This window comes from Canis lupus, chromosome 7, assembly GCF_048164855.1.
Source record: "Canis lupus baileyi chromosome 7, mCanLup2.hap1, whole genome shotgun sequence".
Classification (NCBI taxonomy): Eukaryota; Metazoa; Chordata; class Mammalia; order Carnivora; family Canidae; genus Canis; species Canis lupus.
The window spans coordinates 52,453,969-52,481,644 of NC_132844.1; the positions used below are offsets into that span (position 1 = coordinate 52,453,969).

At 38.4% G+C, this 27,676-nt stretch overlaps 1 protein-coding gene and 1 long non-coding RNA gene across 3 annotated transcripts in view; one reads left to right on the forward strand and one right to left on the reverse strand.

Annotated features, from left to right (window-relative positions):
- EFHC1 (EF-hand domain containing 1) overlaps positions 1-27,676 on the reverse strand; it is a 63,554-nt gene that overhangs the window by 20,518 nt on the left and 15,360 nt on the right. Inside the window, exons 4-9 of one of the 2 annotated variants that reach the window (XM_072832672.1) lie at positions 26,275-26,424; positions 22,879-23,071; positions 17,686-17,906; positions 11,894-12,034; positions 5,545-5,758; positions 5,005-5,152 (exon numbers count right to left, since the gene is read on the reverse strand). In XM_072832672.1, the coding sequence (XP_072688773.1) occupies positions 5,005-5,152; positions 5,545-5,758; positions 11,894-12,034; positions 17,686-17,906; positions 22,879-23,071; positions 26,275-26,424 (1,067 nt within the window). The remainder of the gene's footprint in view (positions 1-5,004; positions 5,153-5,544; positions 5,759-11,893; positions 12,035-17,685; positions 17,907-22,878; positions 23,072-26,274; positions 26,425-27,676) is intronic. The other variant, XM_072832673.1, reaches the window with a different exon arrangement.
- On the forward strand, positions 12,599-14,572 carry LOC140636879 (uncharacterized). The gene is made up of 3 exons (XR_012034108.1): positions 12,599-12,659; positions 13,006-13,116; positions 13,839-14,572. It is a non-coding gene; the product is annotated as an uncharacterized lncRNA (long non-coding RNA).

Below are 27,676 nucleotides of genomic sequence, written 5' to 3' on the forward strand. Positions count from 1 at the left end.
AACTCAACCTAGAACTTGAATTTCTCTTTACTTTTATTGGCATTTTATACTAAGTGCCACACACTATCTTTTCCTCATTAGAAAATCAGAACGAAAAGGGAGAGAGATTCTACGGGTAGTGTGCCAAAGCAAGAAGCTTCCCAGTGTTGCTGGTATTTGCACAGACATGGGGAAATTACAGAAGAAACTTTGGAGAAGCACCTGAATTAGATATAGGACCATGAGTCTCCCCGTGGCCCCGAATGCTGTGCAGTCACTAACACATGCTTCTCTAGTCCATGCAATTCCCAATTTCCTAGACAGCTGCCATATATCATTAGGCCTGTGGCATTTGTTTCACATTTTTTTAATATGTCTGGAAGTAGGAGGAGTTTTTTAATTGATGATGAATGTCAATTATAATTGTTTCTTAGTAGATAAGTTATGCATTTATTTTTCATTTTTATATCTGGTTGATATGTAGTCAATAGAATGGTACAATTCACAACTCCTCCTCTCTCCTGAAATCTCCCATCCTTATTCTCCCTATGGCACTGCTACTCTGAAAAGGACACGCTTGGTAAGATCCATCATCCATATCCACCCACCTCCCAGGAGCTACACCCACACACTCCACCTTCCTGCTTCCTGCTTGTTGCCATAGGTCAAGGGTTTTTTTTTTTTTTTTTAGGTCAAGGTTTCAAAGAGTGATTCCAGGACCCCCCAGAGGCTCCTGAGATCCATTTGGGGTGAGGTCAAACCTATTCTCATAATAACGCTAAACCAGTATTTGCTTTTTAACCTTTGTTTTCTCACAAATGCACAATGGAGTTTTCCAAAGGTTACATGATGAATGAGATCCAGCAATCTGAATACAGAGGCAGATGAAAATCCAGCTGTCTTCTGTTAATAAAGTCAGACCTTAACGTGACTTGCAGAAATGTAAAACAAGGCCATTCTTCTATTTTTTTTTTAGGGGGGGGGGTGTTTGGAAAATAGTTATTTTTTATAAAATACTTGTGTTAACATGAAAGGAGTTTATTATTTTTAAAAACTGATATTTTTTAAATTTCTCAAATATAATTTTCAACATGGTAAATATCAATAGATATAAAACCACACAAAGACTCACTGTGGTCCTCATTAATTTTTAGGAGTATATAGGTGCTCTGAGACCAAAAAGTTTGAGAATTGCCAGAAATGAATGCTTGGTGTTTCTATCTTAAAGCCCATTCCTCCACCAGGTATGGAGTCCCATCCTTTCACACATTTGTTGGTTTCCCTCACTGCAAAATCATTCCCATTTATGTATAAGCATGCTGTTTTTTATTTTTATCTTAAAAATAAAAACTTCTACTCCTCTGTCAACTACCACCCATGTCTCTTCCCCTTTGCACCAAACTTCCTCAAAAGAGTTGTCTATAACCCTGGTCTCAATTCCTCTCCTCCCATTTTTTTTTTTTTAAATTTTATTTCAATATTATTGACACATGATGTTTGTTTCAGGTGCACAACATGGTGATTCAACAAGTTTATTCCTTATGTTGTGCTCACACAGGTAGCTGCCATCCTTCCACTCTCTCTTAAATCCTCTCCCAGGGGCAGCCCAGTGGCTCAGCGGTTTAGCACCGCCTTCAGCCTGGGACCTGATCCTGGAGACCCAGCACTGAGTCCCATGTTGGGCTCCCTTCATGGAGCTTCTCCCTCTGCCTATGTTTCTGCCTCTCTCTGTGTGTCTCTCATGAATAAATACAATCTTTAAATAAATAAATAAATAAATAATCCCCTCCCATCAGGTTTTCCTGCCCTTCCCATTCCACTGAAATGGGGGGGATCCCACCTGGATCCCCCCACATTGCTAAATCCCCATTTGACACAATGAATCATTCCTTGATATACAGGCAGCTGTCCCTCTGCAAGGCTCTGATGAGTGTGATTTTCAGTTAACACTGTTTAGTTAAATAACCCAGTTCTTCAACAACAAGGTTCAAATTTCAGTTACCACAGTTTGTGAACAGTGAGGAACTGCACAAAGCACAAACTCACTGTTGGCTGGTCAGTGTACGGATCAACACAAAAACAACACGTGCACATCGATTGGTGACAATCAGCTCATGTTTTTCAAAGTCTGTCAGTGACTGGCCACTTGGCAAAAATGTGTATCAGTGAAAAAGAAATTGGCAAAAAAAAAAAAAAAAAAAGTGAAAGTGAAGCAAAGACACAAAAAGTGCTAGCACTGGAAGTAAAATATCGCCTCTAACATAATGGAGGTATAGCAGTAGCTGATGGGTGCCATGGTTCCCACTGCCAGTGGGATTCCCAGGGCAGCGCACAGCTAGGGGAAAGGTGACTTAAGGCCTGCATGAGGACAGAGGGTGCATGGAAAGGACAAGCAGCTCTCAGGTGCAGTGAGAAACTTCCCATTGATAGAACTCTTGGAGGCACTTCATGGTTATTAAAGGAACAGGAGGAGGTATTTCACAACATGGAGAGCAAAAATAATAAAATGGTGAAAGTTGATCCAAAATTAGAAAGGAATAGGTCAATTTGCCAACGCATAGGAAAGATATTTGCTCTGGTTATGTGACAAGAACGAGGCAAGTACTGTTCAACCTTGTCTCAGCAAGTTGTCCCCCCCCCCTTCCCCCAAAGAAGTAAAGCACTTTGATTCTTAATGTTGCCAATGTTTTATTTTTAGATTTATCTTAGAGCAAGAGCACACACATGTGCAGGCATGCGAGTGGGGGCAGGGGCAGAGGGAGAGACTCTCAAGCTGACTCCCTGCTGGAGTGTGGAGCCTGATGAGGGGCTGGATCTCATGACCCTGAGATCATTACCTGATCCAAAACTCAAGAGTCATACACTTAACTGACTGAGCCACTCGGGGGTCCTGCCTTTGTTTTAAATTACGGTGTACCAAATAAAAATTGGTTTTACTATTTTTTTCACTTCTTACACGTATATAACCATGGAGTTTTTCACGTTTTGACAGAAAATTTTAAAGGTCACAGAATAGTTAACTTTACCATTGATTATTAAGATTGTTTTTCCTGGTTGTTTTCAGAGTTCCGAGCTCCATGCAAAGGGAGAATGGCCTACATTTCCTTGATCTGACTTCAGGGCACCACACCCACTTGATTTTCATCCGGCCTCACTAGCTGACTTCCGGGTCTCCTCTCTCAATGCTCACTGTTGGGGGACATGAGAGCCCAGTCCTTGGAGCTATTCTCTTTATTTGCACTGCTCCCTTAGCCAGCCCTGTGGCTTAAAACATCATCTGCTTGTGTCAACAACTTCCACATTTACATCTCCAGCCCAGACCTCTTGCCTAAAACCCAGGTTTATATATCCAATGGCCAGTTGATATCTTCACCTGGATATCCAATAGATACCTTAAATCTAGTGTATCTATTAGAAGATGGAGAGTCAGTAAAACATCCTCTATAACGGAAAGGCACTTTAAGACTGAAACACAAAGCAAGCGATTCCATACCATTTGTGCAGTTTCTTTCAGGGTAACTAATGGGAGAATCGAGTAGACTGATCCAGACAGGATGGTCCTGGCCACACACAGCTATTCTCTGCCCAGTCAGGACTTCAATCCCCAGCTTTTATGGAGCAAGGAGCGTGGTGGTGAGGTCACAGGGTAGTTATCTAAAGTGGTGCCATTTGTGCACCAAAGGATCTCTACTAGTTACCTAAAGTGGGGCCTTCTGTGCACCAGCCATCTCTACTAATTACCTAAAGTGGGGCCCTCTGTGCACCACTTTGGGGAGGATCAGAATAAGCCTTATTGCAATCCCATCAGGGCAGACATTAGCCTCCCCAGGGCCAGGAACACATAGCCTCGAGGAGGGACACTGTGTGAGAATGAACAAGATGGAGGGCCTAAGATGGAATCACTGTGGTCAGCACTCCTACAATAACCAAAGCCCAAATCCTTCCCACAACCAAAATAACCCTCCTCTACCCACAGTACACAACTTCCCCATCTCAGCTGATGGCAACCCCTTCCTTCCAGTTGATCAGGCCAAAAATCTTGGAATCATTCTTAATTACTGCCTTATAGCCTCTGTATAATCTGTCTGAAATCCTACAGGCTCTACCTGCAAAATTCATCCAGAATCAGACCACTTTTCCCCACGTTCACTGAGGCACCTGGTCCACACACCCTCATCTCTTGCCTGGATTTCTATAACATGGTCCTAACTCGTTTGCCTCCTGATCTAGCCTCAGCACAGCAGCCATGGGAGTTCTTTTAAAACACATGTCAAATCTTGCCATTCTTCTGAGAAACCCCCCCCGCTCACCCCCTGCCCTGTGGCTCTCATTTTACAAAGAAAAGTCAACATATTTCCAAAGACCCAGTGGGTCCTACCTCATCCAGCCCCTTCTTATGGTGCTATGTTCTAACCCCATCTCCTCCTCTTCCACTCACATCCTCAGTCTCAGTCTCGCTGTTCTCACCAGCCTGCTTCTTCCCAATACTCTAGGCAGGCTGGGCCTTCGCACTCACCAGGCCATCTTCCTGAGAAACTCCTTTTCTTTCAAGTGTTTGCTCACGGACACCTTCTCAAGGTGTACCTGGCTCCCCAGATCAACTACAGCCCACCATCACCCTCCAGAAATTCTTATCACTCTTATTGTTCTCCATTTTTCCATTGCACTCATCCCCTAAGGTACTGTATGATTTACTTGTGTTGTTTATTTGTTGCCTCTCTCTCCTGTTGCTTAGAAGGCAAACTCCATGACAGCAGAAACTTTTTGTCTATTCTGTTGACTGGCAAAAGCCCAAGGGCCTGCTGATAGTATCTGATACATACCAGGCATTCAATAATTATTTGCTAAATAAATGATGTTACTATAATGGACCCAGAGAACCTTCCTTGTATGTCTGATAACTCCCATCTGGTGAGGGAAATCTGAAAATCTAAAATGTGATTACCCATTCATCTTATCCAAAACTATCTCCTAAATGTCTTACATGTGCCAAAGTCAAATTGGACCTTAGAGAGTCAAACATACTTTTCCAATTCTGGTGCAGGAGCTTCTTGCTTTTGAATCCGGTTCCGAATAGACAAGAGTGCTTCTGGCGAATACTGGGCAGCATTGTTCTCCATGTACTTCAGAACATAGTCGTCTGTATCAAGGATGATGAACCGGTGGCCAAACACTGGGGAGAGGGTGGGAATACACTTAGCTTGATTATGATTTTAATCATGCAATTAGGGGTAAAATAATACTGATCCTCCAATGACAAGTTCACAGATAGGCATCTGTGACCTAGACGAATGAACTTCCAACAACTCTAAACTAATATGCAGTAGTCCACTCAGTGTTTAGGAAGCTTGAGGTTTCCATCTATAGCCCATGAATGTGACCAACTTACAATTTAGTTGATATGAAGGGGATCAAAATACTGTATCACACATACAAGAATACTGGCTTCATTTCAGGTGGAATGCAGCCTGATGGCCTCTTAAAAGAGTTAAATGAATTAAATTCCCACAAGGAAGCACCCATTCACCTGGTGGGTAGGAAAGGCTATGCTGTACTTAGACCTACCCTCAATCACAGCGCCAATGAAGAAGTCAGTTGGGCCATAGTAGATGGGATCTTCTGCTGTCGAGGATGGTTTAGCAACCTTAGTTCTGCCAAGGTACTTGCCACCGATGATGCCAGAATTTCGAACAGGAGGTTCAAAGATACTAATCATGTCACTGGCAAGAAAATAAGAGAAGACAAATCGGCGGTCTTTGTCTTCTGGGATGGGAGATTCCTAGAAAGGAGAAGAAAGGAAGCAAAAGGAAGGTACATGGTCTACTCAGATGTTCTAAATTTAAGAATCTATAGGACTAGGTAAAAATAGACACCTGGGTGGCTCAGCAGTTGAGCATCTGCCTTTGGCTCAAGGTGTGATCATGGTGTCCTGGGATCCAGTCCCACATCAGGCTGCTTCTCCCTCTGCCTGTCTCTGCCTCTCTCTCTGTGTCTCTCATGAATAAATAAATAAAACCTTTTTAAAAAAGGACTACGTATAAAATATAAACCAAATATACAAAATATAATGTAAGTGAACAGTATGGGGGTAGGGGAGGGGGGACTCTGTTGGCCTGGAAAGGACATGCCTCAACTAAAGGAGGCTGCCCCAACTCAACTCCTTGTCTGAATGTAAGCCCTATGTTGCTAGATCTTCCCATTTCTCACGGGAAGACAGAAATCCAGGTGTTGTATGTAAGTGATGAATCACTAAATTTTACACCTGAACCTATACTACACTGTATGTTAATTAAATGGAATTTAAACAAAAACTTGGAAAAAAAAACCCTGATTTTAAATGTTGAACTCAACTCTTTTAAAGTGCCATGTGGGCCAAAAACAAAACAAACAAACAAACAAACAAAAAACATGGGCAATATTCTGCCCACAGGCTGCCCATAGTTTGAGACCTCTTGGCTGACACGATCAACTTCATAGACACTAAGATGATTATGCAAAGTTTAGTTCTTCAAAGAAATCCATTTATATACATAATTTTAAAAAGAAAAGTTAGGAAAGGTTGGATGAGTAATATAATGTCATAGAGTTGAAATTGATTCTGAGATGCTACCTTGTAGATAAGACTGTTCCTACATCTAATCACTGAAGAGCGATCACATAACCCTAAGAAACCAATTCCAGGTTGAACAAGTCTAAATACAGACATGCTTATTCTTGACTAAAATTCTCTCAAATTGCAACTTCAGCACATATCTTTTCATTTACAACATGGAATTTCTTGTATGATAATTTCTCCTTTATCAAAGAAAGTCACTGGGTTTCCTCTTCACAAAATAATTTCCTATACCATTCCCAAATCCAATATTCTCCAAACTTTTTTGATTAGACACTCTAACAACACAAAAAAAAATTTAAACAAACATCCACAATGTAGTTAATAAAAATCAAATCACATCACCTCTTGGCTCTCAAACCCCAGAGGATTCCCATCACCCTGAATAAAATACAAAGTTCTGAACACAGCCACAGGCAGGGCTGTATCAAGTGGGGGAGGTTTAATGATTTACCCTGGCAGGAGTACTTTAGGAGTATTTTAGAAGTTAAAAAAAAAATCTTTGTTTTTATTTAGAACCGAAGACTTAAAGTTGCATAAACAATATAGAATATTCGTATAGTCCTCACCAAACTTCCCCTGATATTAGCACCTTACATAACCACAGTACAATTATCAAACCCAGAGCAATGGTACAACAGTAATAGTAAATAGTAATGGCACAATACTGTTAAATAAATTGCAGTTCTTACTCAGATTTCACCTGTTTTTCACTTGTGTTCTTTTTCTGTCTCAGGATCCTATCCAAGATCTCACATTATATTTAGTTATTCTTTGACCTCCTCCAATCTGTTACAGTTCCTCACTCTGTCCTTATCTTTCATGACCTTGACACTTTTGAAGAGTAATGGTCAATTATTTTGTTGAACGTCCCTTGTGGATCTGATATTTGCATCTTTGGCAAAAATACCACAGACAAAATATCGTGTCTTTCTCAGAGCATACCAAGGAGGACACAGTATTGATGTATCTTACTATGGGTGATGTTGACCTTGGTCACATGGATAAGAAGATAAATCCTGGGTTTCTCTCTTTTAAAATTACCATCTTTCCCTTTGCAATTGATAAATATCTTGAGGAACACACCCTGAAACTATGAAAGTCCTGTTTCTTCTCAAAGGTTTTCCTGTATTTAGCAACACTGATGGATCTTCTCTACAATTCTTGCTGTGGTGTGTGCTTAATGGCAGTTTTTTATTGCCCTCTTCTGAAATTCTACTGTATGGAGGCATGGTCTCTTTGAGGATTAGTATTGTATTGCTAATATTTAGAATTACAGGCACACAGTGACAGTAAAAGGCAGATCAACTTTTGGGTTTATTTTTAAGTTGTCTGCAGGCTTGTTACCTACATCCCTTGTTGCCAGCACCATGGGTGACTACTCCCACCACTCTATCCCTCGGGCCTTGTTAGACCACTGGCTGCAAAGCTCTGAGCTGGTTCCTGATCTCGTCTTTGTTTCTGTCTTTCTACCCTCCATTCCCTGTCTATGACCTCTGCATGAAATGCAGTTTCCTCAGATATGCTGCTGGCTAGCCCCCTCGGACATTTTTTCTGGTCTCTACTCAGCTGTGCACTCTCCGCCCCCAGCATTTCTCTTATTTACCAGTATAAATGATCCCCTCCCCATCTTTTTCTCCTGCTTTACTTTTTACAGCATGTTTACTACTTGTTCTTTGATGATATATTTACTCTTGACCAGAATAACCTCAACTGGAATGCAAGCTCCATGAGGCCAGAGATTTGTCTGCCTTGTTTTTCCATTGTACCCTCAATGCCCGGAACTATGCCAAGCCCAAAGTAGTTCTCTGATATTTGTTGAATGAATGAATGAATAATTCAATATATGTTCTGCATAAACATGTTCTGTGCCCTACAAAGCAGATATAAATATCAGGTGCTATAAAATAAATGTACTCATATAAATTATGAACAGAGGCTATACTGTTTTCTTCACATCCTGCATAGATTACATGCTGTCTGCAGGCTCCTTGGAAGGACAAGCCTGCTGCTGTGCAGACCACTGCTCAAGTGGCATTCTTGAGCTTTCCCAAGCCCCCTAGCTGGCACTTCACCCTGAGCCCCAGATACTTCCCTAGCCATAGTTTCACTTGGGCCCCAACCCCCTGGCTGGGTTTAGCAGACTTTATTTCCTCATAACACGTACAGTGTCTGTCTGAACTCAAGAGGATTCCATTGAATTTGTCTCCGAGCATTTCTACAATAGACTTCCTTCTTTTGAACTTCCATCTTTTCTTCTGAAGTCCCCAGCAAAGCCCCTTTTCTTTACTGTCAGCCACCCTTCTTTCATCCTCAGAGCTTCGTGATGAACTAAATGAAGACACCCTCTACTTTGCTAAATAGGTCAGGGAAAAACGCTTAAAAATTACCATGACCAGAATATCACCTCTTTCTTCTTGCCTGTGGGATGATAACCACTACTGCTTTACTAATAGTTCTGCTGGTGTATGTATGTATGTATGTGTATATATATATATATCCCCCTTTTATTTTCCTTTAGTGCTCTAGCTAGGGCCTCCAGTACAATGTTGAATACAAGGGGTGATAGCAGTCTTGCCTTTTTTCTAATCTCAGAGAGTACACTTTCAACCTTTCATCACTAAGTGTGCTGTTTGAATACTTAGTATATTTTTGGTAGATACTCTTTATCAGACTAAGGAAATTCTCTTTTATACCCTATTTACTAAGAGTTTTGTTTTGAAGCCACAGTGGATGAATTTTATTAAGTACTTTTCTACATATAATTTTCCCCTTTATTCTATTACTGATAAATTTTCAAAACTGAAATACTTTGTTTCTTGTTCTCTGTTAGAATCTTCAATCTTATACTTTTATCTTCTTAAACATAGTAAATATTGATTTTTTTTAAGTTTGAATTTGGTAACATCAGTATTTGAAGTCCCTATGGATCAATTTCTATTGTCCGTTGTTTTTGTTCATTTTCCTTCATGTCATCTTGCCGTACGTCTGGACACTGTATTGTTTACATATTTTAAAAATAAATACACTATATTTCTTACATTGTTTATAGAAATAGAAGCCTTCGATGATGCTGTCTTCAAAGACTTTATATTGACTTCTGTCAGATACCTTGGGTCATTAGTTATCCAGGATCTTAATCTGATTTCTGGAACTGAGACAATTCAGGGACTGAGATCATTCAAAGCCAGACAATAGTCCCTTCAAGGATTATCCATTTATGGATTAAAGCACAGAGCTTCTACCTTTAACAGGCCCAAATTACAGTGTTTGCTCTCATAGAGGAGGCTTCTGTAATTAGCAAAATTCCCTGAGGAGAAAAGGCTCCATCCTCCAGGCTCACCCTCTGGTTTTCAATATTTTCCTGGTTCTTGCTCAGTGATTCTTCACATCTTGTTGTCAAGCACCTTTAAGCAGTAGTACATAAACACACACGCAAACACGCACACATGTACACATACACACTGGCTTTTCTAGGTACCCTCAGCAAGAGGGAAGATCCGAATTACCCAGTCATTATCATTGCTCCTACTGACTCTTCAACCTTTTGCGATATATTACATTTGCCCTGATTATTTGTGAGTATAGATACTGCAGTCAATATAAATGCATTTTTTTCTCCTCATTTAGCAATATTCAACATTATTCATAGTAATTTTTGTACTCAATTATATAATAATTTTTCCATGATTTGTGGGTATGAGACATAAGCTTAATACTATGTAGTTTACAAACTCATGTAAGTTATTTTCTCTTTTCATAACCTAAACATTGTACTGGCTCTTGATTAAAAAAAAATGCAGGACTGAGGATTCTCAGAGCTGTAGGAATAAGATTTGTTTTCCAACTTCCTTTCTTACAGTGACTCTTCACGTTACCTTTTTGAGGACTTTGTTAACTTTCTCTACAGGAAAAATACCTGTGATATTCTCTTCTACTGCCTCACTCATATATTAATTAGATCATTGTATTATAATTGCTTATACTGAAGGTACTGTCATATTTCCAAAATTATTTACATTGTCACTGTAAAATAGAAATATACTGCTAGAAAAAAAGAATGCTGGGTTCCAGTTCTGCCTCTGCCAGTTCTCAGCATGAGATTTCATGCGTGAGGTCTCATGCTGAGACCTGGGACAAGCCAACTAGCCTCCTTGGTTCTTATGTTTTGAAACATAAAATGTGCATATTATACTGCCTAACTCATGGATAGTGTATGTGTAAATAAACTCATTTACCCATTCAACCAAAGTTATTGAATACTTAAAATTGTAGAAAGACCTCATCCCAGCCTCAAGGAGCTTACAGTTACTATATATCATAATTCAACAAGCCTCTTAAACTTTAACAGTAACTGAGAGGACTTGGTGATAATGTAAAACATTCATTAAGCAGAATTTTTATGGTTTGGAGTATGCTAGTTGGCCTAGAGTTTGCTAGGATTCCTTTTTTATTTAATGCTTTGTTCAACATTTTTCGAAAATATAGTAGTCAACTATGTCTTGATTTAATTTTTATTTTTTCAAATATATGCATACAGTTTGAAAAATCACTTGGCCCACCTCTCCACACTCCCAATTCCTATCCCTGGAAGTAAATTTTTCCAATTTCTATTTATATCCGTATTTCTATTTTTTTTTTTTTATATCCGTATTTCTAAATAAAATTCTGATATCCCTATTTCTACATATTTTCCATTTTAAAAAACATTGCCCTTTGAATTCCTATCAGTAATTTGCCTCAGGTAATTCAGCCAATGAGTGGAGTATTCAGTATTTAAATTTATGTCTGTTTCCAAACACATGCTCTTAATTTACCAGCCATATGACTTTTCAAAGGCAATACCTATTAAATTGGTCTGATTCCATTTATTACATTTAATGAATACAAAATACATCAAGCTAGACATCAAAGATAATGATAGTAAGATATGATCCCTACTCTCAAGGAAATCACAGTACACTCAATTGCACATAAGTACACAAATAATTCTACTATGTCAGGCTTTCATAATTATGTAATAAAAAAAGGTAAAAAGGTCAGTCAAAATTTGAGGGGTAGAAGGGAGAGATTAATGATCTAACAAAGATGTTTATAGGAGATAGGACTAGAACTAGGTCTTGGTTTAGGACACTACCCCCAGTACTATCCAACCTGTCCAAAGGCTGGGGACTGGATCCCACAGCTGTTTAAGTAACATACAACTCTAACAGCTGTTACTCAACAGCTTACAAACAAAAAGGATAACTGGGCACAGTAGTGAGACACAATGGAATCTTAGTACATGAAAGTCATCCTCACCAGTGCAGCCAAGTAACGAAGCACCTTGTTATCATTCACCAGCATTTTAATAACATCTTTTTTTGGAGCCTTTGGAATGAGAACGAAGCAATTCTGAACAGAGTCTTCAATGAGTCCAAAACCATTGTAAGGAGGTAATTCCTGAAGAAATACAAGAAGTAAAGTAAATGTTGTTTGTGTTAAAATTACATTAAAGGTAGCAAAGTTTCTTTTTTAAAAATATAGAAGACATTTATTTAAAACTATTTCTATATATACAAATGCATAGTAGTCAGAAAATATTACATTATATATTTCATTCCTTTTTATATATAAACTTTACACCATGATCACTGCTCATAGGAATGACTGATGATGCCACAGAGTAACCCTCAGGGCTACAGTGGAAGTACAGTAGTGCCACTTACCCCAAGATTCCCCATGGATGCCTGAACCCTATGTACACTATGCTTTTTCCGATACATATGTATGATAAAATTTAACTTATAAACGAGGCACATTAAGAGATTAACAACAATAACTAATAATAAACTAGAACAATTATAACAACCTACTGTTATAAAAGTTACGTGAATGTGGTCTCTCAAAATATCTTACTATGCTGCACTCACCCTTCTTGTGTTGACATGATGATAAAATGCCTACGTGATAAGACTAAGTGAGGGGAATGACGTAGGCATTGGGACTGAGTGTAGGGCTACTATTGACTTTCTGATTATACATCAGGAGGAGGATCATCTGCCTTCAGACTGGGGTTTGACCGCAGGTAACTGAAACTGTGAAAAGCAAAACCATGGATAAGGGGGGACTTGTGTGTTGCTGATGTCCACTGATCCCTTACCGCCAGAGCAGGACCTGGCCCTACTCCTGGTCCCAATCCTGGCCCCTGTAGTCATCCTACCGTGGAAAAGCCTAAGGTCTGTGACTTCTTTGTTCTGGGGCGTAGGCCTCAGCCTAACGAATCTGGAAACTGATTTCCCAGTTTACCCAAAATGTGTATGTGTGCGTGTGTTGGTGTTGGGGGAGGGCAGGATTTAGTTCGTGCTACTTTTCTCCTATTTATCTCCATATTCCTAAGATTTTTATTTCTTGATTTTTGCCTCACAAAACAGGGATGGCAGCCATTCTTTACTGAGAACTCAAACTCCTTATCTTCACAGAACTCTCGTCTCCTAATGAAGAAGCAAACTCAAGAGACCAAACTTCTACCAAGAAGGTTTTTGGTAAGTTAGTGTGAAAGTACAGAATGAGCTTTTATTTTTCATTCGGTCTCCATAAAGAGCTGAAAACATCACTGTAGGATTCTAGGATTTGTTGGTCTACAAACTTAAGTAGTTCAGTGGCTGTTTTCCTCTCCTTAAGGCCAGGCAGACTGTAGCAGAGCTGTTTCCTTTGGACTTCTTCTTACTAGGCTTTCTCAGCAAAGTCAGCTTATTCCATACTTTTCACTTGTAGATACCTTCCCCAAATCTTTTTAGATACTGTATTCAGGCACTTTGACAAATTAGTCTACATGGTCCATCTATAACAGAGTATTCCCTCAAATACCTGTGACTACTATGCTCACCCAAGGTGTAGTGCCTGGAACACTGCCTCTTTGCCCACTTCCTGGGGCTGTAGTTAATGTGATCATCATGGTGGAAATGTGACTATCAGATCCAGTAGATGGACAATGACCTAACTTGCTCCAAATGCAAAACCACTTCTCACTGAATATACAAATTGCCATGGACAGAGGGACCTTGGGTGAGACACCACATGCTGAGCATCTGAGTTACTCTAGAGGACAGAAATACACAGTGGTGGAATCTAAACTTCCTCCGTAAGCGCATCAACATATTCTGAGAGCAGCCTGGTTGGGGGTTGGTAGTGAAAGTTGAATTTTGAAATAGGGAGGCAAGCCTCCAAGCACCTTCCTCTTAAATTCCTTTTTGTGTTTCAACAGAGTTCAACCTATTTTTTCTGAATTGCACCTCATGCCCCCTGTTTGAAATGAAGACCTTCCCTCAATATCACCCCCTGAGCCTGGGGTCCTGGCACCATGCTTCTTGTACTCCCAGCTACTGTCTGTGTCCTGTTCTAAACCAGATGAGCCACTCTTCTGACTGTGGACATTATCACTCCTAGATAATCCTGCTCTCACGACCCACCCACATTATCATAACAAAGCAAGTACACATGGAGCTTGAGAGCCCCATAATCCTTCAGATAAAGCTAGAGGCCAGGTCCGTAGCAGATTGGCTCTCCTACTTCTGGATTCTTCCTCTTCCCCATGGCAGGTCTCCAGATGGAGTCTCTGAGATGGAACACATCTGGCCAGTAGATGCATGTTTACTTATTCCTGATCTAACAGATTAGCCTGACCTAAGTGTCATGGTTGTTGAATTGAATATATCCACTTCATATCCATTCTATCCCTGATCATCGCATTGGCTTTATCCCGCTAGACCCAGCTACAGCTTCCCATCTCTGCTTTCCAACTATGTTGCTCAGGGTTTAAATGACTGAAGCATGATGACTAAGGAGAGCCGAAAGGTATTTGCTGTTTGGTTAAGTGGTGCTCTCCTACTCATTTCCAACTAAGACTTTCATGGACAGACAGAGAGAGCTTACTTGCAACTGTTTATTGTAGAGAATTTACTGAAAATAAACTGACCAAATGCTATGACTAATATGCTATATGGATGGATGTAGAATTGGTTTTATTATACCGGGTGACTGAGACAGGGCAAAACAAACAAACCAAAATCTACAGTGATTCTTCGGTTCACTCCGCTTTCTACTAAGCCTTTCCTTTCCTTTCCTTTAGAAGACAGGTTAGGAGAAAAAGATGATAATAAAGGGATGGGTAGCAGGGGTGTTCTAGGACCCAAAACTTTTATCAGCTTCAAAAGATGGATCAAAGCCTTTTCACTAAGAAAAATGTATTGTAATCCCTCCCCATCATACCTCCTGGTTAGATCAGATTCTTTCTTGTAAGAAGGTTTGACATTTAATAGATTCACCCTTGTACTTTGCAGTGTGACTTTGGGCAAGTCCTTCGGACTGCTATCTCATACTATACTTATCTATAAACTAAAGTGATGGAATAGTTGGCTTGATCAAAATCTAGATCTGCCCTGTGGTACTTTTTCCTGTATATTGAAACAAATGGCACCCCAAAATTTGGGGATAGGAGCAAGGGCTTTATAATTCTTAATCAATGAGCCCATTCATTGGTAAGGAATCCTATCAGAGAAAAAACTGACAGCACTTCCTTCCAAAAGTTTTATTTCCCCTGGGAAACTCATAGCACACCAAAATCCAAATCTTTCTTTGTAACTGTTTTTATGAAATGTTGATTCGAAAAGGCTTGCCTAAGATATCACTTGCCTCCTTGGGAAACAAATACATACATTCATAGGCAGTCTTCTTATCTAGTTCAAAAAACATACCACTTGGGTCCTATTTGCTAGGCACTGAGTTAGGGGCTCCTTGCCCCCAAGGAACTTACAGGCCAGTAAAAAAGATTCTTTGACAGATATTTTAATATAGTAAACAAATGCTAGCAGAGGGAGGCACAGACCCCAGGAACACACAGGGGAGAGGTGATTAACCCTGCTAGGAGTTTAGAGAAGCCTTCTTGGAAGACGGGAGGCCTATACTGAGTGTTGAAGGATAAGAAAGGCTGCGTAAAGAAATGATGGTAAAGTGGTTCAAGCAAGTGGAAGAGCATCAACAAAAGTCCAGGAGAGTGAAGCAAGATGCTGTATTGGCAAAACCATACCTACTTTGCGTAACTGGAGGCCAAGTACAAAAAGCAGGACAGCCAATCAGTGGAAAGCAGAAGCCTGGGCTGGAGGAATTCATTAATTCCATCCTTCCATTCACATCTTTCTTTGTAAAAGAAAGAGCCATGGCATTATTTTACACACAGAAGGGTAATATAAAGTTAGGTCACGGGTATTAATATCCAATTTTATACATAGGCAACAGACCAAAGAGATCGTATACATTGCTCCGGACCCAAACACATGTAACAGGAACCTGCGCTTGCAGCCTATGATACTGTGCTGCCTTAACACATCAGATACTTCTTGAATTTGCTGTATAATGTGTAATTTTTAACACATGCAATTTTTTTTTTTTTTTGAGAGAGAGAGAGCACATGCACAAGTGGGAGTTGGGGGTGGGGAGAGGGGCTGAGCCTCACCTGGGGCTGGATCCCAAGACTGAGATCATGACCTGAGTCGAAATCAGTCAGTTGCTCAACCAGCTGAGCCACCCAGGCACCCCTACATGCGATTCTTATTTGAATTTCTAAAATATGGTGCTGAATCACATTGAAGGCACAAGACTATCAGATTACTATGTTGGTGCATTTAAAAGCACCACGGCCTTACTCTCAGATCAGAGTGGACTTGGTACACAGAACTAGATTTTATGGTTAGTGTAATTCTAGGGAAAGCTATGTTGCAATGAAAGAAAGCCACCTTCCAACATCTTCATTAGTCAGCTTCTATTTGCTCCCCATCAGTTTTTAAGTAAAAGGTTCTGATAAATAGGCAGGGAACAATGAGATCCCCTCGCAGTCTGAAATTTTAAGAGATGTCTTTTTCTAATCAAAATTTTAAAAATTATAAAAGTAATATGAGATTTGGTATAAAAGGAGAAGTTCAGAGCACACAGAATATGAAAGGAAAGGTCCCTTGTCATCTCATACTTCCCTACCTCCCCCTTCCCACATGCTGGACTAACCACCGAGGACAGTGTAGGTGGTCATTGCTCCAGGCCTTCTCTTCAGCAAATGCAAGCAGGTACTATATGCAGCAATTGAAACAAATAGGGCCATATCGCATAAGTGCCTTCATTCACTTACAAATGTGATGGACATTTTTCCATGTTAATATGCAGAGACTGACTTCCTCTTTTTTCTTTTTAACCAGTCTTACAGCTTCACAGTCTTCTCATTGTACTGTAGTTTATTCTCCCAATTTCCTTACACTTTCTCATAAGTAGTACTACAGTATACGTCCTTACACATATCCTTTTATAGTCCCCATGCCAGATTTTCTAGGTCAAGAGATAGGTAATATTTTATTTTGAAAAAATTAAAATGATGACACTGCCCTCCAAAAAGGTTTTTCCTTTGGCTCTCCTACTAACAGTATATGAAAATGACCATTTCGGAGTATCTGGCAGGCTGAGTCAGTGGAGCATGGGGCTCTTGGTCTTGGTGTTATGGGTTCAAGCCCCACAGTGGGTGTAGGGATTACCTTAAAAAGGGAAAAAAAAAGAAATTTTATCCAATTTTATACATAGGCAACAGACCAAAGAGATCGTATGCATAAAATTCCCTTACCTTCACATTAAGGTAAACACTGGATATTGTGAGTCTTTTTAAATCAAATTGATCCAAAACCTCATTATTTTCATCTCTATTTTCTTTTATTACCAGTTGAGGGCCTTCCTTCCTTCCTTCCTTCCTTCCTTCCTTCCTTCCTTCCTTATAGTCAGAGAGAGAGAGAGAGGCAGAGACACAGGCAGAGGGAGAAGCAGGCTCCATGCACCGGGAGCCCGACGTGGGATTCGATCCCAGGATCGCGCCCTGGGCCAAAGGCAGGCGCCAAACTGCTGTGTCACCCAGGGATCCCGAGGGTCTTTTCTTTTAAAAGATTTTGTAAAACACTTGTTTATTTATTGTCCATTTTTAACTGGGTATTTACATGAGAGTCTTTTTTTTTTTCTTTTTCTTAAACCTCTATATCAAAAGATTAATTCTCACACTACACTTGGAACGAATGTTCCATTACCTGTTTTACAGGAGGTGGCTCCTTCTTGCTCACATCAATACGTGGTAAATCAGAGATTCCAAATTTTTCTTTGTAGTACTGCCGAGTAAAAGGATCGCAATCATAGATGAAGAAGGTTCTCCCAAGGATAGTGAGTGGTTTCCCCACGATGAAGTCTTTGGCAGTATACCATTCCAATACTTCTTGATCAGAGATCTCCAGCACACACTGAGGGAAGTTCTCTAACATGAGATAAGAGGGACAGCAAAGAGAAAAGAAATGAGGATGAGGAGAAAGACTGACACACAGCAGCCCGGCACTCTTGAGAATTTGAGGGAGCATGGCTTCTAGCTCTGGTCAAGGGTCAGGGAGTCCCTTATTCTTCCAGCACAAAATAAGGCTGCATACTTCCATCTGTTGACAGGACACAGAAATCATATCCCAGATGGTTTTTGTGAAGTCTCTCTCCCATATTCAGCTTGAACTATCAATACAAGGTCCCTAATCTTAGGAGAACTCATGCTTAGGGGAAATTACCACAGGAGGAAAGAAGAAATGCCTTTCTGTAGAGTACTAGATCTAAGGAGGGATTCAGGTCATTCAGTTCAACCTTCTATCCATTTACTAATTCACCCAACATATTAGCTATAATCACATATATCATGTACCAGGTTCCCTGCTAAATACTGAGATTATAACAATAAATAATGTAGGTGAAATTTCTGCCTTGATGGAGAAAACAGAATGATTCTATTTTCTTAATGGTTAAAGACATTTGGTTTCTATTTCTTATTGGACAAGGTAAATTTTTCTAAAAATTTGCTCATTTCACAAAGAAAAAAAAGAGACAAACCAAAAAACAGACCCTTAACTATAGAGAACAAACTGATGGTTAGAGGGGAGGTGGGTGGGGGGATGGGTGAAATAGGTGGTGGGGATTAAGAGTGCACTTATCTTGATGAGCACTGAGTAACACATGGAAGTGCTGAATCACTATATTGTACACCTGAAATTAATATAACACTATATGTTAACTATACTAGAACTTTAATTTAATTAAAATTTGTTCATTTCATCTAAGTGAAATTAATTTCCAAATACATGAATTTTTTATAACTCTAAAATTGAATTCTAACTTGTGTTAAAATTAGAAAATATGGCATAAGATGCCAGTCTTTAAAAATTTGTTAAGACTGACCCATTTTTATAAGTGTTCTATTTGTGCTTGAAAAAAATGGGGATTCTCCAGGTGTTGATAGATATACATATTCATTATATCAACACTGATAATTCTATTTTTTTGATAATTCTATTATTTAAATCCTATACATATGTACCTATTGACTTATCTTTTTGATCTAACAATTATAAAGAGAAATGTTGTAATGATTCCTTCTACTTTAATGAATTTTTCCATTCTCTCTGCATAATAATGCTATACATTTTTGTCTTATATGTTTGGAAGCCATGTTACTACCTGCATTCAAGTTTAGAATTAGTATATTTTCCTGGCAAATACAATTCTTACAATATGTAATGATATTCTTTACCTCTAGCAAGGCTTTCTGCCTTAATATCTATTGGCATTTTAGTAATATAGCCTTATAAGTTTCTTTGGCTATTCGCTGGTACATCTTTTTAAACTTTTCTATGTTTCTGTATCTTAAGTTTGTTCTTAAAAGTAACATTTTTCAAACTTTGTTGTTTTTTTAATCCTATTACTTCCTTCTAGGTCATTATTGTAATATATCTCAATTCTACCTTGATATTTTTTAACTCCCAGAAATTCAACACTGTTCCTTTAGTTTGTATAGTCAGTGTTTATTTAGATTTACCCATACTTTGCCATTTTCTTCTTTTTTTAAAATCACTTCTTATATCTCAGACCTTGCTTCTGGTATAATTTTCCTTCTATTAGAAGTACACTCTAAAATTTTACTAGTAAGTGTCTTTTGTTAGTAAAATCTACTTTGTTTGCTTGGAAATATATTTCACTTTCTTCTTCAAAGATAATTTCTCTAGGTATGAAATTCCATCTTCTTCTCAGCACTTTGAAGATATTATTACGCTGTCTTCTGGTAACTAGTGTCACTACTGCGAGGTCAGCTGTCATTGTAGCTGCCTTCCTGTATGGATAACCTTGTTGTTTGGGGCTGCCTTTATGATCTTTTTGAATTTGGTGTTCTTAAGTTTGAGTATAACATATCTAAGTGTGGATTTATATTGTTACAACAGTATGGAGGTATAATCTACTACAGTAAGTTGTACATATTTAGAGTATACAATTTTGTTATTGTTTAACATTTGTATTTACCAAGAGAAAGGCAACATCAAAGGATGCAATCCAGTCTAAAGGATAATTAACAGACTTTCAGAACCTAGAACCTTAGGTTCAACAGCTGAGTAGAAGGCTTTTGATGACCTCCTTTTGATATTACTCACCGCATACCGGTAAACTGAAATTATGCTCAACAAAGGAAGAACTTTTATGATTCCTGAACCTTTAACTCCAATCCATTATAAAAATAAAATTTTAATTCATCTTTTTTTTTTTAAAGATTTTATTTATTTATTCATGAGAGACACAGAGAGAGAGAGGCAGAGACACAGGCAGAGGGAGAAGCAGGCTCCATGCAGGGAGCCCGACATGGGACCTAATCCCAGGTCTCCAGGATCACACCGCAGGCTGCAGGCAGCACTAAACCGCTGCACCACCAGGGCTGCCCAAATTTTCATTCATCTTAACTACTTAAATGAAGGCACTGGCAGAGAGAACTTCTGAAAGATACTCCCCTAACTGCCTATTACTGTCCAACACAAACTTTGCCTAGCCACTGTCTCTTGGATGCCCCCAAACGTAAATACTTGTTCCTAAAGCCCAACTTCTGCTCTTGTTCTTCCCTAAAGTGTACTTAGTTTCCCTTTGCTCCCTACCATGCTAAATCTGGGTCCAATCTCAGTTCTCCCACGAAGCCTTCCTCAGTCTTTCTAGGTCACATCTCTTCTTCTGAGCTCTGTCTACATGACATAACTAATTATATAGTCAGATGATCTGGTACACTTGTGTTATTGTTACACAGCTTGTATATTTATATGACTTGGCTCCCTAGGCACTAGAAGTGACTGAAGGGCAGGGATTCTAGGTCTGGAAGTTACATTTTGATTTTATCCTCCGCAGCGCCTTACCACATAAAATAGTTCCCTTGGTAGATATTTAACTCTTGTTTAATTGAATGTAATTAAAATAATCCATGCCTGTGAGAGTCAATTAGATGCTACCTCTTCAACATCACAGCTCTAGTTAGGAATTATTCAGCTGATAGAAGCTTAGCCTTTTCTGTCCTGCTGCTGCGTGACTAACAATAACTTTTATAAAAAGATATGTTTCCTGTCTCTTAAAAGGACCTTACATATGCCACCAGACTGCCTCTCCATATAACTTTGGTAAAATTTTTGTTAAAATTTGAGAAGTTATAGGGGTGCCTGGCTGACTCAGTTGGTAGAGTGTGCAACTCTTGATCTTTGGGTCATGAGTTTGAGCCCTATGTTGGGTGTAGAGACCACTTAAAAAAAATGAGGACGTTATAAAAGAGGATGATTACACATTTAAAATTTTAAACATAGGCCACATTGATAAGGCAGAGACAAACATAGAACTCAAGTTTTTAAGGGGTTCAGTTTCAGTGATACTTTTTTTATGCCTGAATAAATTCCCATTCTTTCTCTTAATCTACTGTGAATCTAATATTTGTTAGCTCTAGATGGCAGGAATTTCAGGCTCATTGTAAGCATTCTGGGAGGCTAAAATTAGTACAGTAGTCCCAGTATCCTAGAACTCTAAGAGGGTTCTACAGGAGGCCAAGAATAAGAATATGGTTGACAGCAGCCAGACTATGTTGAACTGGGGCTCGAATCCAGTTGCTGCTATCTGAGAATGCAAGCTATGAGAGCAATTATTCTCCTTTCTCTAAAAGAGATTTTTACTGTTCTCTTAGTTTTAAAATCAAGACTATTTTTACCATTTTTAAATCCTTTTCCCAAATCTCGTTCTCCTCTACCTCACAGACAACTATTCTAAAGTGCACCTTTTTATGTATGTACTATATAGTTTTATTTGTATTTCACTTTACAGAAATGTTACTGCATCATATCTCATCTTTTTTTCTACACAGCACTATGCTTTAAAGTGAATCAATTTGCTTTCTTTACATTTAGTTATTGCTTCTAACTACTATTTATCAAGATATATCTTCACTATTTTGTTTATCCACTCTCCCAATGATGGAAATCTCTACCTCCTTGCCCCCAAGTAACACTGCATTAAAAAAAAAAATACTATATAGGCAAAGTAATATGTGTAGGTAGATTAAATTTAGCCTTCAGACTGCCAATTTGTGTATAATTTCTAACCTCAACTTGTTTATAACCTCTCTTGCACAATACCTGAAATTTCTTATCTCCTAGTTCCAAAAAAAAAAAAAAAAAAAACGGGTAAAGAGAAAAACTAACAAAAGTATTTACAGAGTTCTGTCAGCTATCCAAATGTGAGAGATGTCATTACATGTGACCAAGATGACATTTTTACAAGAGAAAATTCTTAAACTACTAAGTCAACAACCAAAGTTAAGTGTACTTAATTCCAGAGTGTGGTGGGTGTCAGCTGCACTTAGTTGCATTCTTCCTCTCCAGTCACTAGGTTATTTTACACCAGCAAAGAGAGCAGGAACTAACACAACGGGGCCCCGCCTCTATGAGTCATAGACATGCTTTTTTCCAATCTTAAGTTATCCCACATACAAACTTCCTATTTAGGAAGTATTGAGGTGAGAAGGAAAATCAGGAAAGAACATAAGGAAATGGTAAGCTATACGAAAACAAACTTGTTTAAAAAATGCATTAAAAATCTGATATTAAGTTGCTTTACTTCAGAAGCCTTGCTCTTTGGCACTTGAAATGAGCCTCCCACTGTTGTTTGGTTGTTTCCTTGATTTGGGTATCAGTCATCTCCACCAGACCATTTTGGAGGCAAGCCTGGACTGTGGGGTAACTGTGGGGTAAGCAATGAGGGGAGTTACGGGAAAGTTATTTTTTGAGTACCTATGAGAACACAGCAAGAGCCTCCCAAGTGTAAAGGGAATGACCATACTGATTAAGTAACTCCTATGAGATCCAAAAGATGTCCCAATTATGGAGGATAAACTGAATCAAACATACTTGCATTCTTCACCAAAACCTTTGGCATGCGCTGGCGGTTCATCAGGAGTGGGAAGGGATCTCGCCCATTATTCCGTTCATGGACTTCTCGAATTTCAACTGTATCATCCATAAGATAGTAATGAATGATGTAAGTTCGACATTCACCAAACATGCTGTCTGTATCATCCCAGATTGCATAGAATCGAAGGACCTTTGAAGAATCCAAAGTAGTGACTTAAGTAAGAATTCTACAAGTGGAGAGATTAACTTAGTCATTTTGGCATTCATATATCAAACAATGATGAAAAGATTAACTACAAAGACTATGAAGTAATCTCACGTGGTTAAAAAAAAATTCACCAAAGATACAAAAACATCTGAAATTATATACCAGATGTCAACAGCTGGAAAGTATTAAATAACAGGCTTATAAGTTTGTACTGAGAAAGCAGAATTCACTTTGATCCAAAAATATTAGTCAGTGAAAGAGAAGCTGAATTAAAAGAGCAATGGAAACTATAAGACACTGATGAAAGAAACTGAAGAAGACACAAATAAATGGAGAGATATTTCATGCTCACAGTAAAAAAATTAATATTCTTAAAATGTCCATACTACTCAAAGCAATCTGCAGATTTAATGCAATCCCTATCAAAATTCCAATGGCACTTTTTTAGAGAACTAGAATAAATACTTCTAAAATTTGTATAGAACCACAAAAGACCCTGAATAGCCAAAAAAACTCTTGAGAAAGAAGAAAGGTAGAGGTATCCTGCTTCCTGATTTCAAACTATTCTATAACACTATAGTAATCAAAACAGTATGGTACTGGCATAAAAACAGACATATAGACCAACAGAACAGAATAAAGAGTCCAGAAAGAAACTCATACTCTCTGGTCAATTAATTTATGACAAATGAGGCTAGAATATACAATGGGGAAAGACAGTCTCTTCAATAAATGGGGCTGGGAAAACTGGCCAGCTACATGCAAAAGAATGGAACTAGACCAGTTTCTCACACCATACACAAAAATAAACTCCAAATGGATTCCAGACCTAACTTTGAGACCTGAAACCATAAAACTCCTAGGAGAAAACATAAGCAGTAAGCTTGCTGATACTGATCTGAGCCATGTTTCTTTGGATGTGACTCCAAAGGCAAAGGAAACAAAAGCAAAAATAAACATACGAGACTATATCAAACTAAGAAGCTTCTATACTATGAAGAAAACTATCAACAAAATGAAAAGAAAACTATCAACAAAATGCAGCCTACTGAATGGAAGAAAATATTTGCAAATCCTCTCTGATAAGGAAAGGGTTAGCACCTAAAATATATAAAGAACTCCTACAAATCAAAAACAAAAGAACCACACATTCTGATTAAAACAAAAACTAGGGCAGCCTGGGTGGCTCAGCGGTTTAGCGCCTGCCTTCGGCCCAGGGCCTGATCCTGGAGACCCGGGACTGAGTCCCGTGTTGGGTTCCCTGCATGGAGCCTGCTTCTCCCTCTGCCTGTGTCTCTGCCTCTCTCTCTCTCTCTCTCTCTCTCTCTCATGAATAAATAAATAAAAATATTAAAAAAAATTAAAACTAGCAGGTCTGAATAGACATTCTTCCAAAGAAGATATACAAATAGCCAACAAGTACATGAAAAAATGCTCAACATCATTAATCATCAGAGAAATGCAAATCAAAACACCAAGGAGATATCACCTTACACTTGTCAGAATGGCTGTTATCAAAAAGACAAGAAATAACAAGTGTTGGTTGGAGAAAAAGGAGCCCTCACAGACTGCTGGTGGGAATGTAAATTGGTGCGACCACTATGGAAAACAGTATGAGGTGCCTCAGAAAATTAAAAATAGAAATACCATATGACCTAGCAATTCCACTACTGGGTAGCCTCCAAAGAAAATGAAATACACCCTATGTCCATGGTAGTATTATTTACAATAGCCAAGATTTGGAAATAACCTGTCCAGCAACAGATGAATGAAGGAAGAAGATGTGGTTTATACATACAATGGATATTACTCAGCCATACAAAAGAATGAAATCTTGCCCTTTGCAACAACACGGATGGACTTTGAGGGTATTATGCTAAGTGAAAGAAGTCAGACAAAGACAAATATTGTATGATGTCACTTATATGTGGAATCTAAAAAGTAAAACAAACAAAATCAAACCCAGCTCATAGATGTGGAGAACAGACTGGTGGTTGCCAGAGGATAGGGAGCTTGGAGTGCGGGTGGTGGGGAAATTGGTGAAATAGATGAAGGGGATTAAGAAGTATAAACTTCCAGTTATAAAATAAGTAAGTTGTAGGAATGTAATATACATCATGGGGAATATAGTTAATAATATTAAATTAACTTTGTAATCTGACAGATGGTTACTAACTTATGGTGGTAAAAATTTTGCAATGTACTGTGGAATCACTATTGTATACCTGAAGCTAATATAATATTGTATGTAAATAACAACAATATTGTTGTAAATAAACAACAAAAAAAAAGCAAAAAGAGTGATGTGTTTTATACAGGGGCTCACATATTAATAAAGGTATATGCAAAGAGTTTATATATAATTAATATGGAAAGAATTTTCATTTATTAATCAGTCTTTTTTTATCCATCAACATACACCTTCTAGTAACAGCATCAACAACACAATTTTAAAGATAAAATAATAACAGATTATATGATTGATATAAAGAATATCCTTGAAAGATGATGCTAGTGGTAGGCAAATTTTTCTTAACTAAAAGGAATTACATTTCTGAGAGAAAACTGGCAGCAAAGAAACACTGAAGTTGATCTCTCCATCTTCTCTTTCCCTTTTGTAAAGAAAGGAGAAGACCAAATCTGCCCCCACACACCACCTCACAATGGGAAGGATGGGATAGTTGGAACAGAGCTGAAAAATACCCAGAATATTCTGTACTCAGACATTCATATAAAATTTAACAAGGAAGCATCTGCAATAGGATTTCTGTGAAATTACCATTTTAATATTAGAAACCTACCTATATGCAATAGCTTTGAAATTTCCTAATAATTCACTTAGGGTTTCCCAAAAGAGGCTATGAAGTTAACTTCTATTTGGGAAAAGAAATAGTTGGTTGGAAATGTAAGGTGGAAGCAGACACAACTCTTGGAATTGCTTTGATATTGAAAAGTTTGGTGGACCTCCTAAGACTTAACTCCACAACTTCCTTTGGGTCTCTAATACAAAACTTGAGCATTCCTGTACCTGTAACTCTAGATGAAACCAGAAAGATAGCACTGTCTCCAGATGGTTAAATTACAGATGTAATATTTTAAAACACACATCTACCAGAACAGCTTGCTAATAAACATGCACCACATCTGGAAACGAGCAAACCCAGTGAGATGCTTATATCACTTACTTGTTTGTCAAAGGTAAGAAACTGCTTCAATTGGTCAAAGTCTGATGGGGTGACATATTTACGAAGAGGCTGTTTCCGGAGTTCAGTGTAAGGATCAAGAGCCATCTTCTCTGGTGGATTTAATTCAATTCCTTGACTTTCCAAAAATACCTAACTCATGCAAAAGTAATAATGATCATCTTTCTTGAAGCTTCTGAAGTATTAACTGGTGGTGTAAAGATAACTGTAAAAATAATTTCTATGCCATTGTCCAAATTAATAATTAATTTTCAGTTTGAGGTACATCTTAGCAGCACCAAACCTCCAACTGACCCAAACCATAATGCAGATAACAACTGGTAATTACCGTAAGTATGCTGTATTATAAAATGGCTAGGCAATATGCTAAGCTAACGGGAAGACATAATAGTAAGGTAACTGGCTCCAAATATGAATTTAGACCAATGAAATTTAATTAAATGCCCAAGAACAGAGTTAAGTCCTAGGACTGCCTACATACACACATCTGAAATCCAACCACAGTTTCAAACAATATGTAATTCATATCAGGGGGCAAGCTACACAATGGCAAAGTTAAGCTGAAATCAAATTCCCAACTTTCCAACTCCGCAAAAATAAGTATGTGATGAAGCCCCCATCTCCACCCCCTCCGAAAGGGAAAATAATCACTGGTTATTTTAGACCAGGAAATATTTTAGCAAAATAGGAGACACAAACGAAGTACTCAAGTCTCACCAGATAAAGTTAAGGAAAACATCTGAATTTGATATGATCTTGTTTAATTTGCTAATTATAAGTAGATATATTTTCAGTAACTATATCTTTTAATACAACTTGGCATTTCTTCTTCTTTTAAGCTGTACTTTTTTTGGTAATCAGAAAAGAACAATGTCATGGGATCTGTTTACATCCTGGAGCTAGAAATTAATCTGAAATCTAGGTTTCTCTGGGGAATTGTGTGATTTGCTTTTGGATAATTCAATAGAAAATATATAGGACTCAGGGCCAAAATATTTGGGTTCTAATATTAGCTCTGCTGCTAACTGGCTTGTATCTTAGTATTTAAAGTTTCACTAAGCAGTCTCCAATATCCTTTCAATATTAAAATATTGTGACCTCAATATCTATTAAAACTACTGAGCTGAAGATAATGACTAATAATATACTCCTCTCCCTTGAGATGATGTATTAGTGTAGCAGGATTATTGATTGAGGTATTTAATGAGGGTTTTACTCCTTTCTGTTGCTTTCAACAGATAACCAGGCCCTTCGTTAACCTTACCTTAGGGATTTGGGCAGGAATGCAGAAGCTTCCTGAAGCTGACTATTCTTCCTGTCTTTTAGAAAAAGCCTAACCTCTCTGAAGAGATTATTCTAAAGTATCCCAGAAGGAGGGGAAAGA